General features: G+C 43.9%; 1 protein-coding gene across 1 annotated transcript; it reads right to left on the reverse strand.

Annotated features, from left to right (window-relative positions):
• Window positions 1-7,898: 7,898 nt before the first annotated feature.
• On the reverse strand, window positions 7,899-12,356 carry LOC118597426. The gene is made up of 2 exons (XM_036208998.1): window positions 12,297-12,356; window positions 7,899-11,802 (listed from the first exon to the last, which is right to left on the reverse strand). The coding sequence occupies exon 2, from the start codon at window positions 11,442-11,444 to the stop codon at window positions 9,849-9,851; it is 1,596 nt and encodes a 531-aa protein (XP_036064891.1). The 5' UTR covers window positions 11,445-11,802; window positions 12,297-12,356; the 3' UTR covers window positions 7,899-9,848.
• Window positions 12,357-12,581: the final 225 nt, after the last annotated feature.

Raw genomic sequence — 12,581 nt, forward strand, 5'->3', positions numbered from 1 at the left:
CCAGCACTTGGGAAAACTGAAGGGAGAGGATATTGCAAGTGGCACAACCAGGCAGTTAAGGAAATTATGGTGGTTTGAAAGAAAAAGGCCCCCATAGGCCACAAAGTGTGGCCTTGTTGGTGTAAGTATGGCTTTGCTGGAGGTGTGTATCACCAGGGGATGAGCTGTGAAGTCTCAAAAGCCCAAGCCAAGTCTCTGCTCAATGCCTACAGATCCAGATGTAGAACTTTTCAGCTACCTCTCCAGTACTATGTTTACCTGGATGCTGCCATGCTTCACACCATGATGAATAATGAACTAAACCTCTGCAACTGTAAGCCAGCTCCAATGAAATGTTTTCCTTTATGAAAGTTGCCACAGTCCTGGTGTTGCTTCACATCAATAAAACCCTAAGACAAAAGTCCTCCTGAAATATCTGGTACAGAACATTCTGCAGTTATGGTGTGGGGTGCAGCCTAATTCCAAGAAACAGAAACTTGAAACTTAAGTTTTAAAGTAAACAGGAACCTAACATAGCTGGAGCCTCAAAATGGCTCCTGGTCTTAAAATGGAGTGGGACTAGTTTCTCATTCCCCCTTTGTCTTATGGAGCCCTATAAAATACTTCATTGGGAGCTTCCATTTCTAACTATTGTAATGGTTGCTAGTGCCAGCAGAGGGCAAGTATTTTAGCATTCTCTATTTGGCAGAAGAAAAAAATTGTAATACACTAGAAGATCGTAAGGAACATCAGGAGGATGTATTAGGAAGGGACCTGAAGCAACTGAAACAAGGGTAGTTAGCCAGAGTGTCCAGTAAAACAGGGATTGGTACCAATTGTTGGTCTACATATTTGGCGGCTTCTTCTTTTTTTTTTTTTTTTTTTTAAGTATTTGGTTTTAAGATTGTTTCTTACCACAGGTCCAGTTTCTCTATCATGCTTGGTTGGTTAGCACAGAAACAACAGGTTTCTCCTATAGCCACACATAGCCCTCTTTGTTTCATAAAGAGTAAGTTATGGTCTCTTTGTTTTATAAAACTATTTCTGCCAGAGAATCCACCTGATGTTTCCAATCTAGGGACTGAGGCCTTTAAGAACCCTAAATCCTGTTAAACTCTAATGTTCAGAGTTTTGAACCCTTGATCTTGCAGGACCAGGGCTGATATTCCTAATGCTGCAAGACCCTGCAATCGCTGCATTCATTAAGAGTGATTCAGATATTAATTCCGTAAAGGGTCAGCACATAAACCCAAGAGGGCAGCTGTTGTAGCATCCAGTTCATCTTGAGGATTTCAACCAGTCATAAAATAAATGTTTTAGTTTCAAAAGAAAAAAAAAAAAAAAGGAGTGGAACTAATATGAAAACCACCCATTTTGGTCGAGGGAGGTCAACAGTCATGGCTAGATGCAGGAAACCTTTGTCCCCATCATAAATATCAACTTGAGGAAGGATATGAATGAGGACATAAAAAAGCAGATGTGCCCTGTGGTCAATGCAGGAGACCAACAGGCACTGTGTGATACCATAGGTATATCCACCAACAGTTAGGAGGGGAGGAATAGTTGCTGACTCTCAGTATCTGTACCTGTGGTAGTCAGGTTCTGAATAATAGCTGTACAATTATCCAAATAGGGAGAAACCAAAGAGCCTGGTGATTTTGACATGAACATAGTCCTTGTCCATCACATAGGGTTAGCTTGGGCTGGGAACCAGGAGCATCAGCAGAGGCTTGTCATAAGACTGAAAGCCATTCCTACATAATGAGGGTTTGGGGTTGGGGCAGAGCCAACAGTCCTTCATCATGTTAGGTATAGGATGCCTGAGGAAATGTCACCATACTCAAAAGTGGAACTTCGGCCAGAGGATAGGCAGAAGTTTTTGTACCACCAGCTGCTGCCAAGTAACCACACAGAAGCTTAATATTAATCATAAAGGATCAGCCAATAACTCGGGCTTGTTACTAGATAACTCTTACATTTTAAATTAACCCATGTTTCTTATCTATGCCTTGCCATGTGGCTCGGTATATTTTCTCAGGATGGCATGCCCATCTTGCTTCTCTCTGCATCTGTTTCTGACTCCCAGACTCCGCCCTTTTCCTTCCCAGCATTCTATCAGTTTGGCTCTCCCACCTAAACTCTACCTGTCCAGCTACTGGTTAGTCAGCTTCTTTATTAAACCAATCACAGAGACATACATATATATTTACACAGTGTAAAGGAATATTCCACAATTCACATTTTTGTCTAAATAAAGGTTTTAATTCTAACATAAGAAAACTATAGACAATAAGAACAATTAACATGTAAGAATTACATTCACAATGTCCGATACACTTGCATTTGGCAAATTCAGAGAAAATACTCCATTATCTATCCTATCTTGGTGAGTCCAAAGTGTTATGCCTAATTCACTTTCTATCCCAACTTGTATCACCAACCCAAAAACTATCCTTTTATGTCTTTCAACCTTATACACTTTACACCTCTTTTGTGAGTTTCTTTTCTGAATTTGGTAACAAGAAAAACTATAACCTTCTAGTCTTCAACTCCATCAGAGACCTGAGAAGGACATTTTAACTTAGTAAACAACAAGTGCAGAGCAAACAAATTCCAAAACTAAGAAATGACAGAAACAGCTGGCTGCCTGGACAGTCACCAAGGTTCCTCTGTAACGTTGGGGTATCCATCTTCGGCCTACAAGCCTAGAATATCTGACAGAATTTTCTGTGAAGCAGGAATTTTGAAGGACTGTCCCTCCTTGTCTTGGCAAAGTTTGGCAGTCACTTTCTTTTGTGTCCTGCTTGTCCAATTTGGACAGCATACTGTCAGCAGTCAAGGAAGGGGCAGTATTTTGCCCAGTGGCTAGCTTTTGCCACAGAGAAAGCAAACTCCAAATGGAGGTTCTTTGATGCCCATTATCTTCTCTGAAGTACACTGGTGCTGCCAGGAACAGACACGTCTCATTGTCATTAAAAAAATCTTATATTATTAAAACATCTTAAATGCCATATTCTGATGATCTCTGAAGTGTTTGAAGACCACCCATCTATCTAAAATATATGTTTGACCTTGAAAACATACCTAACATTACAAGTTTGATTGCAATAAGTGACTAATTACTAACCTGTGTTTTATTATCCTAAATAGTTTATAAAAATAACTTCCAAGGACTAGAAATTTACATTACATTGTTAAATGAGCTGTAGAGGTATAATATCTTAAATAAGAACAGAAGCACATGTACAATATGTTCTAACAAAAATAACCTTAAATTTGTACCAATATATAAAAATATCTTAAACAAAAGCATAAACAGCTATACAGCATAACAAAAATAACTTCAAATTTGTATCAATATATAAAAATCCATAGCAATATAAAATATTTAAGACTAGTAGTTGCTTTTTTGGTTTAAAAGTAGATTCAATAATCTACCTTTTATCCTATCATTTCTATATCCCCCCCCCCGCTTTTCCTTTTCAGAATGAGTACCCTGAATCTAATCTTCTTTATTCATCTTTTTTCCAGACCATTACCAACTCCCCCACAATGTAACCAACCTCCATAAATAAAGATAAATATCCATAACCCACTAAACAACCAAAAACCACCCACCCCACCTCTTGGGAATGTGGGCGTCGTCGTGTTCTGAAAATTATTTCCTGCTGTCTGGGGGCGATGGCATCTTTAGGGGACCCTGAAAAAATTGGGACAACTGTCAATTCCTGGGAGAGCTAGCTGTATCACGTGTTGTCCAGTCTATGTGATGGGAAAGTGCAGGGGGCTCATCTCAAGTCCTGGATAGAGTAGTCTGTGAGGCTGGACCATCTCAGCTAGCCACCTTGACATTGTTCTGAGTAGTTTGTAGTCCAAAACCGATCTTTGGGTGGTGTTTGTCAGCTTAGTGGCCTTATAACAATCCAGGTGGAATCATTGTTGTGGGGCCCCATCATCCTTTTGGAGACTTCAAAGGTTGCTGTTAGAAATGGTCACAGTTCACTGCAGAAAACTTAAACATTTTAAATGTCATATGCAGCAGATCTAAAAGAGGTTAAAGGACCACAATTTGTTAAATACACCCAGAGTATAAAAACCTAATTCCTGAGCAGGCGGATCTCTGTTAGTTTGAGGCCAGCCTAGGCTACAGAGTTCTAGGAAAGGAGCAAAGCTAAACAGAGAAACCCTGTCTCCAAAAAAAACAAAAAAACAAAAAAACAAAACAAAACAAAACAAAAACAAAAAACAAAAAAACAACAAAATAAAAAACCACCTAATCCTAAGACTGGGTGGTGGTGCATACCTTTAATCCCAGCACTCAGGAGGCAGAGTCAGGTGGATCTCTGTTGAGTTTGAGGCCAGCCTGGTCTAATTCCTAGTAACCTGATAGAGACACAAACCTGAAATGATGTACAGGAAGCTAGATGAAGCTTTTTTCTAGAATTAGTTAGTACTCTGTATGACCACTAGTATCATGACAGAAAGTTATATATATAATTTGAGGAATATTTATACTTTAAGAAAAGTTTTAAAGAGTCAAAATAAGCCGGGCGGTGGTGGCGCAAGCCTGTAATCCCAGCACTCAGGAGGCAGAGGAAGGAGAATCTCTGTGAGTTCGAGGCCAGCCTGGACTACCAAGTGAGTTCCAGGAAAAGGCACAAAGCTACACAGAGAAACCCTGTCTTGAAAAACCAAAAAAAAAAAAAAAAGTCAAAATAAAGCCAAAGGACCATGAGATTATGGCAATATAATAGTCCCTCAATTTTTATTTTTCTTCTGTCCCATATCAGGTGTCTCTTATGATATGAGACAGAGATTTTGGATTTTCCTTTAACAGGCCAGATAGTAGTTGGTGAGTCTTTGGAACATGGGTGTGCTGGAAGAACCTGGAGTATAGGGAGGTCTCTACTGGGACCTATATGTTTAGGTTCTTCTTACCAAAATATCACTGGATGGTAATTGAGGAAGCAGGATCCAGTCCAACTGCATATAGCCTAATTAACCAAGTTCTTCCTACATTCCAATGTGAATTTTCAAAAGAATCACAAATGTTCCAGATTTAAGTTAGAAAATACAATGTTACAATGACCTCAACTGACAATTAGAGTTGGTTTTAGAGGGGTTGGGAGTTGTGGTAAAAATATTATGTTCTGCTGGGCGGTGTTGGCACACGCCTGTAATCCCAGCACTCGGGAGGCAGAGGCAGGCGGATCTCTGTGAGTTCGAGGCCAGCCTGGACTACCAAGTGAGTTCCAGGAAAGGCACAAAGCTACACAGAGAAACCCTGTCTCGAAAAACCAAAAAAAAAAAAAAAAAAAAATCATATTCTGTCTTCCAGGGGCTTAGTTTTATAGCCATAATGATAGGCATTGGTACCTTAGCAGAACTTGCTTCCCTGGCTGGACAGGCATAAACCAGGATGCCTTCCAAGTTTCTTTTTTTTTCTTTTTCTTTTTTTCTAATTGTAAATATCCACAGCCCATTCCAAGTTGGAAGGGACGGAGTTTGCAGTAATCAGCTTTCAGATTAGGCTGATTGGAAGTTATAATGGTGGGCAACATCTAAGTTCCCATTTGCAAGTGGTTGGTCTATATGGGTTACTATAGCTGAAGCTCAAGGGTAAAAACATAACCCAGCCAGGTGGTGGTGGCGCACGCCTTTAATCCCAGCACTCGGGAAGCAGAGCCAGGTGGATCTCGTGAGTTTGAGGCCAGCCTGGTCTACAAAGCAAGATCCAGGAAAGGCACAAAGCTACACAGAGAAACCCTGTCTTAAAAAACCAAAAAACCATAACCCAACAGATCAAGACTAACTTTATGGCTTCCATAGTCTAAGGAAAGGAGTCAAAAAGGAAAGTCAGTAGCAAAACAGTAAACCTTAGAGATCTTAACTTTGAGGAGATCCTATTCAGTCACTTTTCATTGTTGACAACCCTCCCCTCTTCCACAGGATCTTCTGGTGCCTTCTTGAGAGGCACTACCAACCTTAACAGCAGTGGGCACCCAGAGAATCACAATATAGGGGCCTTTTCATCTTAGTTCCATGCAGTCGGTTTTGAAACGGTGGACTAGAATTATGTCACAAGGTTGGAACCAGTAGTCAGGCAGGCGGTGCCTGATCAGTTGGACAGCCTGGACTTGAGGAAAGCTCTTTTTTTTTTTTTTTTTTTTTGGAGCTGAGGATCGAACCCAGGCCCTCACACTTGCTAGGCAAGCGCTCTACCACTGAGCTAAATCCCCAACCTCCCCCCTTGAGGAAAGCTCTTATCCAGAGTTAAATATAATCTCTTTAGGGATTAAGCGATTAGGTAATCTGTTAATAGCTCTTTATGTGCCCATTGAGGGTGGCCATCCATAAATTATTTCATATGGAGTAGTTTTTCCCAGGAGGAGGTACAACAGACCCTAGCAGATCCAAAGACAAGAGGTCAACCAAGTTACTACCAGTCTTAACATATTTATGAGAATTTCTTTTAAGGTTCTATTCATTCTATCTATCTATCTATCCATCTGTCTATCTATCTATCTATCTATCTATCTATCTATCTATTCTGAACTCTGAGGATAACACATGCAATGTAGTTTCCAATTTATATTGAGGGCTTCTGTAGTCATTTGAGACAGTTTGGCCATGAAGGCCAGGTCACTGTTAGACCCCAGAGTTGAAGGGAGGCCAAATCTGGGAATGATTTCCATCATTAATTTCTTAGTTGTTATCTGGGCCATTTCCATTCAGGTTGGAAAGGCCTCTCTCTATCCTACCAACACAGTGTTAATAAAGACTAGCAAATATTTATATCCCTATGACCCTTGTTTGATTTCAGTAAAGTCCAATTCCCCAAATTCAGCAGATACAGAACCTTGACTTTGGTGCCCTTGGGGCAACATATCCATTTTTTGCATTCACCTGAGTGCAAGTCAAGCAGCAATTTGGGATGTTTGGAAGTACCTCCTGATGTCCCAGTAACCAAAGATTGGGAGAGATAAGTTCTACTTGAAGGTCTTCCTCGTCCTTGGAGATTGTGACTCACAAAGAAGCCAGAGGTCTCTTTAGGAAGCTATGAGACATTCTTGAAACATGTGTCCCTGTACTTACACAGGAACAAGATATTTAAAACAAAGTAAATGTAAAAAGGTCAGCAAGATTTGGTGGGCTAGAGTTGGCAACAGATCAGATTATAAGCCCCATCCCACTGTACACTCAGACAATTATGTGGCATATACAGCAACAAAGTTAGATTAGCTGAAGTTACCTCAGCCCTACACAGAGACTTATATTGAGCAAAGTATGGAGTGGAAAGATGATAAAAGAATGAGGTGTCGGGACACCCCTTTCTTAGAAAAGTTAGCACATGCAGAGCCACTGTGGTATCATATGACCAAGGAACAAGAGAATGCCAGGATTAGACATAGAGAGAAATTCTATAAAGATATAAAATATAAACACTGCATTATGCCAGAATTTAAATGATAACTTCAGCAGCTTTGGCCTGAGGAGTTTTCTTAGGCACTCTGACCATGGAGTTAATCATACACTGCTTGGGACATGGCAATATGCCGGCTGCCTTGAAGACTTTGTTTTGATCTAATGTCCTTGTAATCACAAAAGCTAGTCAGCTAGATAGCTGAGAACAGGCTGTCATATGCCTCTAGATTCTTAAAAATTAGGTTACAGGATTGAGTAAGAATGGTAGCTCTGCTTATTAATGACGTCAAAACTTAGGAAAAATGTTTAAAATGATAACTCTGATCTGTCACAGTTTATTAATGATGACTAAAAGATGAGCAAAAGTAAGTGAAACACATGTCCAAAACAAAAAATGATGCCCTATGTTTTGGACATCGTGATGCATCTCAGCTTACTAAATTTATATAAAGAAGCACTCTGGCTGCTAGTCAGTCAGGCTGCAAGATCCTCCCAACCACCATGGCCTGGCTCACCTCCTTCTGTCGTCAACTCCTTACATCCTCTTCTGGGACCTACCCCACCAGGGATGGCTCCTGGCAAATGAGGTCCAGCTGGCTACCCTGAATGTCATTCTGGATCTTCAGGCAATCATGTATGATTTCCTGAGGGTCACTGTCCAGGAATAAGGTAGCAAGGTTGATAGCCATGGATTTGTCAAAAGCCAATCTATCCTTATTTAGAAGGGCCTGGTACAGGGTTAGAGGAACATTAGACATCCAGAAGTTAGTATCATCTCTTAATGAGAGTCTCAATGCATGTGGGGTCATAATGGTCAGATTCTGTCCCAGGGTAAGTTTGTCTGCCTCCTTTATAAGGATTGTGATAGTTGCCATGGCTTGTAGACAAGGGGGCCATCCTGAGGCCACAGGATCCAATCTTGTTGAAAAGCAGGCAACTGGCCTTTTCCAGGGACCCAGGGCTTGGGTCAGGACTCCTTTGGCAATACCCTTTCTCTCATGGACATAGAGGTGGAAGGGCTTGGAGGTGTCAGGAAGAGCTAAGGCAGAAGCCTGCACAAGCGCCTTTTAAGACCTGCTAACTTTCCTCAGTGCACTCCAAAAGGGGTGTTAGCCCCTGCCATGGCTGAGTACAAGGGTCTGGCAATTTCAGCAAACCTGGGTTTCCAGAGGCAACAATACACAATAGCTCCCAGGAACTCCCTAATCTGCCTCTTTGTGGTTTGAGTAGGGGTTCAAATTATGACTTCTATGCAGGCCTTTGATAACAGTCTTTCCCCTCCTTTAATTCATATCCCAAATAGGTGACCCACAGTGAGCAAATTTGAGCTTTCTCTGTGGAAACTTGATAGCCTAGTTGAGCCAGAGTTCTTAAACAGACCCTGAGTAGCTAAACTTCTCTTTAAACTTTTTGCACCCAGCAACAAATCATCCACATACTGGAGCAAGGTAACTTTTTGATACTCATTGCAGAAGAGACTTAAGTCCTGGTTGAGGGCTTCATCAAAGGTGGTAGGGGAACTGCTGAACCCCTGAGGTAATCTGGTCCAGGTCAGTTGCCCTGATATTCTCAGTTCAGGGTCAGCACATTCAAATGTAAAGATGGGCTGACTTAGTTTTGACAAGGGAATAGAGAAAAACACATCCTTTAGATCCAGTACCATATAAACCTTCTCAGGCAGCAGCATGCTGAGCAGAGTATAAAGAGGGTTAGCAACAGTTGGGCAAATAGGTTTCTTCCTGCTTATTCACTCCCCTTAAATCCTGTACTGGTTGATAGTCTTGGTCCAGGCTTTTGAACTGGTAATAGGGGTGTTCCAGGCTGACTGGCATAGAATGAGTATGCCTGTCTTGAGGAGGCAACTGAGATGTATCTTGATTCCCTCTCTGGTCTCTGTACTGATGGGATACTGTCTGGCTCAGATGGGCATGGCCTCAGAAGTCAGCTGAACCTATTACTGACAACACATGCTTGGCCAGACCAGGGCTGTTTTTGGCCCAGACTGCAAGAACATCCCTGATCAGTTGCTTTTAATCTCCCTTCAGTGGCGAGGGTCAGACCTTAGAGGAGAAAGAAGAGGAGGTACTACTGGATTAAGGGTCAGGATTGTGGCTGAGCACCCTAGCTTATCTCCTGAGAATGAGATGGTTGCCTGGAGCTTGCTTAGGCACACATCAAAGGGAATGAGCACATTCAGGGCTAACAAGGAATGAATCATTGTCCTCTCTCCCAGATTAACAGTCCATATTGTAGTCCATTTAGATTTTCTGATGTCCCCTGTTGGCCCCTGCATTTCCATTGTTTGAATGGCAAGAGGCCCTAGGGGTCTTGTAATACCAAATGTGAAGCCCCCATATAGACTAGGAAGTTTACAGGTTGGTACTAATTGAAAAGATTATTACCATAGACTGCTGGGGGTCTAATTTGAAAAAGCTATGGCCCCACTATTCTCCTAAAGCCAAACATGGCCTTGGCCAGGGAGGACCTACCCATCTCTGTTTGGGGCATTCATGTTTCCAGTGCCCCAATTCCTTGCAGTAAGCACACTGGTCTCTTCGCAGGGGCCTCCTCCTGCTGTTGTATGTTGTTTGGCCAGGACTGAAGGAGCCAAAGGAATGTTGCCCATAGATCACAGTCTTCACCAGCTGAATTTGTCTTTCAATCTCTCTACTGTCAAACACTTCCTGGGCTACTTCCAATAACTCTGACCTACTCATCTCTAAAAATCGATCCATTCCTTGAATTTTTTTACGTATGTCTGGGGAAGATTGGGCTACGAAGCTCATATTAATCACGAAGCGGTTTGCTGGGTCGTCTGGATCTATGGATGTATATTCACGGCACGCCTCCAGGAGGCGTTCGAGAAACACTGACGGTGGTTCCTTTGGACCTTGTTTTGTATCTGTCACCTTGGAATAGTTAGTGGGCTTCCGGGCTGCCCGTTTTAATCCATTAAGTAAAGCCTGGTGGTAATCACTGAGTAACCTCCTACCTTTCTCTGTGCTATAGTTCCAGTCTGGTTTCTGTGCAGGCAGGACATCCATTCCACGAAGTTCTTTAGCTGCATCCGTCAGAATCCGTTCCCTCTCTGACTTTGTGAAGAAGGTATGTAAGATGATTTGACACTCATCCCAAGTAGGATGATGGAGGTGGAAGATCAATTCAATTAGAGAGATTAGGGGCTTTGGGTTTGTGCTGAAAGGAGGGCATTGCACCTTCCAGTTAAGAAGATCCCTGGTGGTTAAAGGCTCATAGGCTATATAGCTCTGCTTTGTGCTAAAAGGAGGGTTCTGGATGTTCTGGTTATAAAGATCAGTGCTGGTACAAGGCACACAGACATCAGAGGGCGGGGGTAGAGCTAGGAGTGGGGGCTGAGGTGGGGGACATGTTAAGGGTTTGGGTTGAGGTGGGGGGCGTGTTACAGGTTTGGGCTGAGGTGGGGGGCGTGTTACAGGTTTGGGTTGAGGGGGGGGATGTGTTACAGGTTTGGGTTGAGGTGGGGGATGTGTTACAGGTTTGGGTTGAGGTGGGGGATGTGTTACAGGTTTGGGTTGAGGTGGGGGAGGTGTTACAGGTTTGGGTTGAGGTGGGGGATGTGTTACAGGTTTGGGTTGAGGTGGGGGATGTGTTACAGGTTTGGGTTGAGGTGGGGGATGTGTTACAGGTTTGGGTTGAGATGGGGGCTGAGGGAGGTGAGGCGATGGGGAATGAGGAAGGCCATTTCTGACCATATAAACTTTCATCCATAGTGGTGGATTAGATGTTGCTTCTGCCCAAGGCAAAATGTAACCAATGTGGTTCTGGTGGCCAGGTAAGCGGAAGGCAACATCTACTAAGGCCCATGCCACCTGGGGATCAAAGGTGCCCCTAGAGGGCCATTTGACGCCAAATGTGGGCCATGTCCATTGACAGAAGGTCTGGAGACGTTCCTTGGTAATACGGTAGTTATAACCCTTCTTAACTTTACGGGGGTAAAGTTTGTCAAAATTTTCCAGTACGCAGTTTAAGGGAGTATCAACTTTACTCGTCTTATTTCCCATTTTGTCTTCCAGTCACTGCAAGTCCAAACCACAGAAAACGCAGGAAAAAGAGACAGAAAAGACAAACAGCACAGGGGGCCAAGAACCAGGCGGGCAGTGTGACTTCTCCTTAGTGCCCTGGACAGGAGTTCATGTGTCTCCTAAAACACCTCACTGTCCCTAAATGGAATCCCAACAGAACCAGGACCAGATGTCATATAAGGAAAACGATGACTTACCCACAGATGCCTCCTCAGACAGGTGCTTACTGGTTTTCTTTTGATGTAGCCTTGGGCCAGCCAAACCGAAAGGGAGCCGCGAGCCGAGGCCCCTGGAATGTCTCAAAGGGCACACCCCATGGGAAGTGACGCTCCAGGCCCTGGGGTTCGAAGGGAAGGGTCTGAGATCTGAACTTGGGTCAGGGGTCTTATATCATCCAAGCCTCCAAAGGTTAATCCCACTGAATAACGATAAAGACCATCCTAGTCTGTGCCCAGCCGCCTATGTGGCGGCTGTCTCCCCCTAAGACAGGGTCGAGAGAGCAGCCCCAAGCACCGCTCTCACAGGACAAGACCCCACGGACGGAGATTTTGCAAGCAGGCGAGTTTACAGCCAAAGAACGCTTCCTGGACCATCGGGTACAAAACGCCTTAAGGCTATGCCGTCGGCGGGGGCAGCCGAATGCCGAGAACCGGAAACTAAGTTTCAAAATGGCTGTTGCTCTTAAATGGCGCTGCGGGGCTTTCTCCACCCAAATTCCCGGACCCCGGAAACGGGACCCTCGGTTCCACCGCTGCAGGCCGGCTCCTCCTGCAGGGTGGCAAGTCCCGACCAGGGCGGCCACGTTCAGCCAGATCCCAACACAGTTCTCACCGTGCCGGCCCACGCGCGGGAAGTCCCAGCCGCCGGCGCCGCCGCGGGCACCACCCCGGGTCTCTCCAGTAACCGGACGGTTCCGAGCCCGCCAACAAACTTCTTTCTCCCAATTCCCGCCCCCGGTGGGCGGTCCCTAAGAGCACGAGCCAATCAGAGGCCGCGTCTCTGTGACGGATGGGCCAACGAACCCGTAGTACAGCTGCATGTGGAGAAAGGGATGGTCGCCCGGGCCGCTGTTACCCAGAGAAGAAAGAAGGCGGAGGAAAGAGGAAGCGACTCCCA

Source organism: Onychomys torridus, chromosome 1, assembly GCF_903995425.1.
Source record: "Onychomys torridus chromosome 1, mOncTor1.1, whole genome shotgun sequence".
Taxonomy (NCBI): Eukaryota; Metazoa; Chordata; class Mammalia; order Rodentia; family Cricetidae; genus Onychomys; species Onychomys torridus.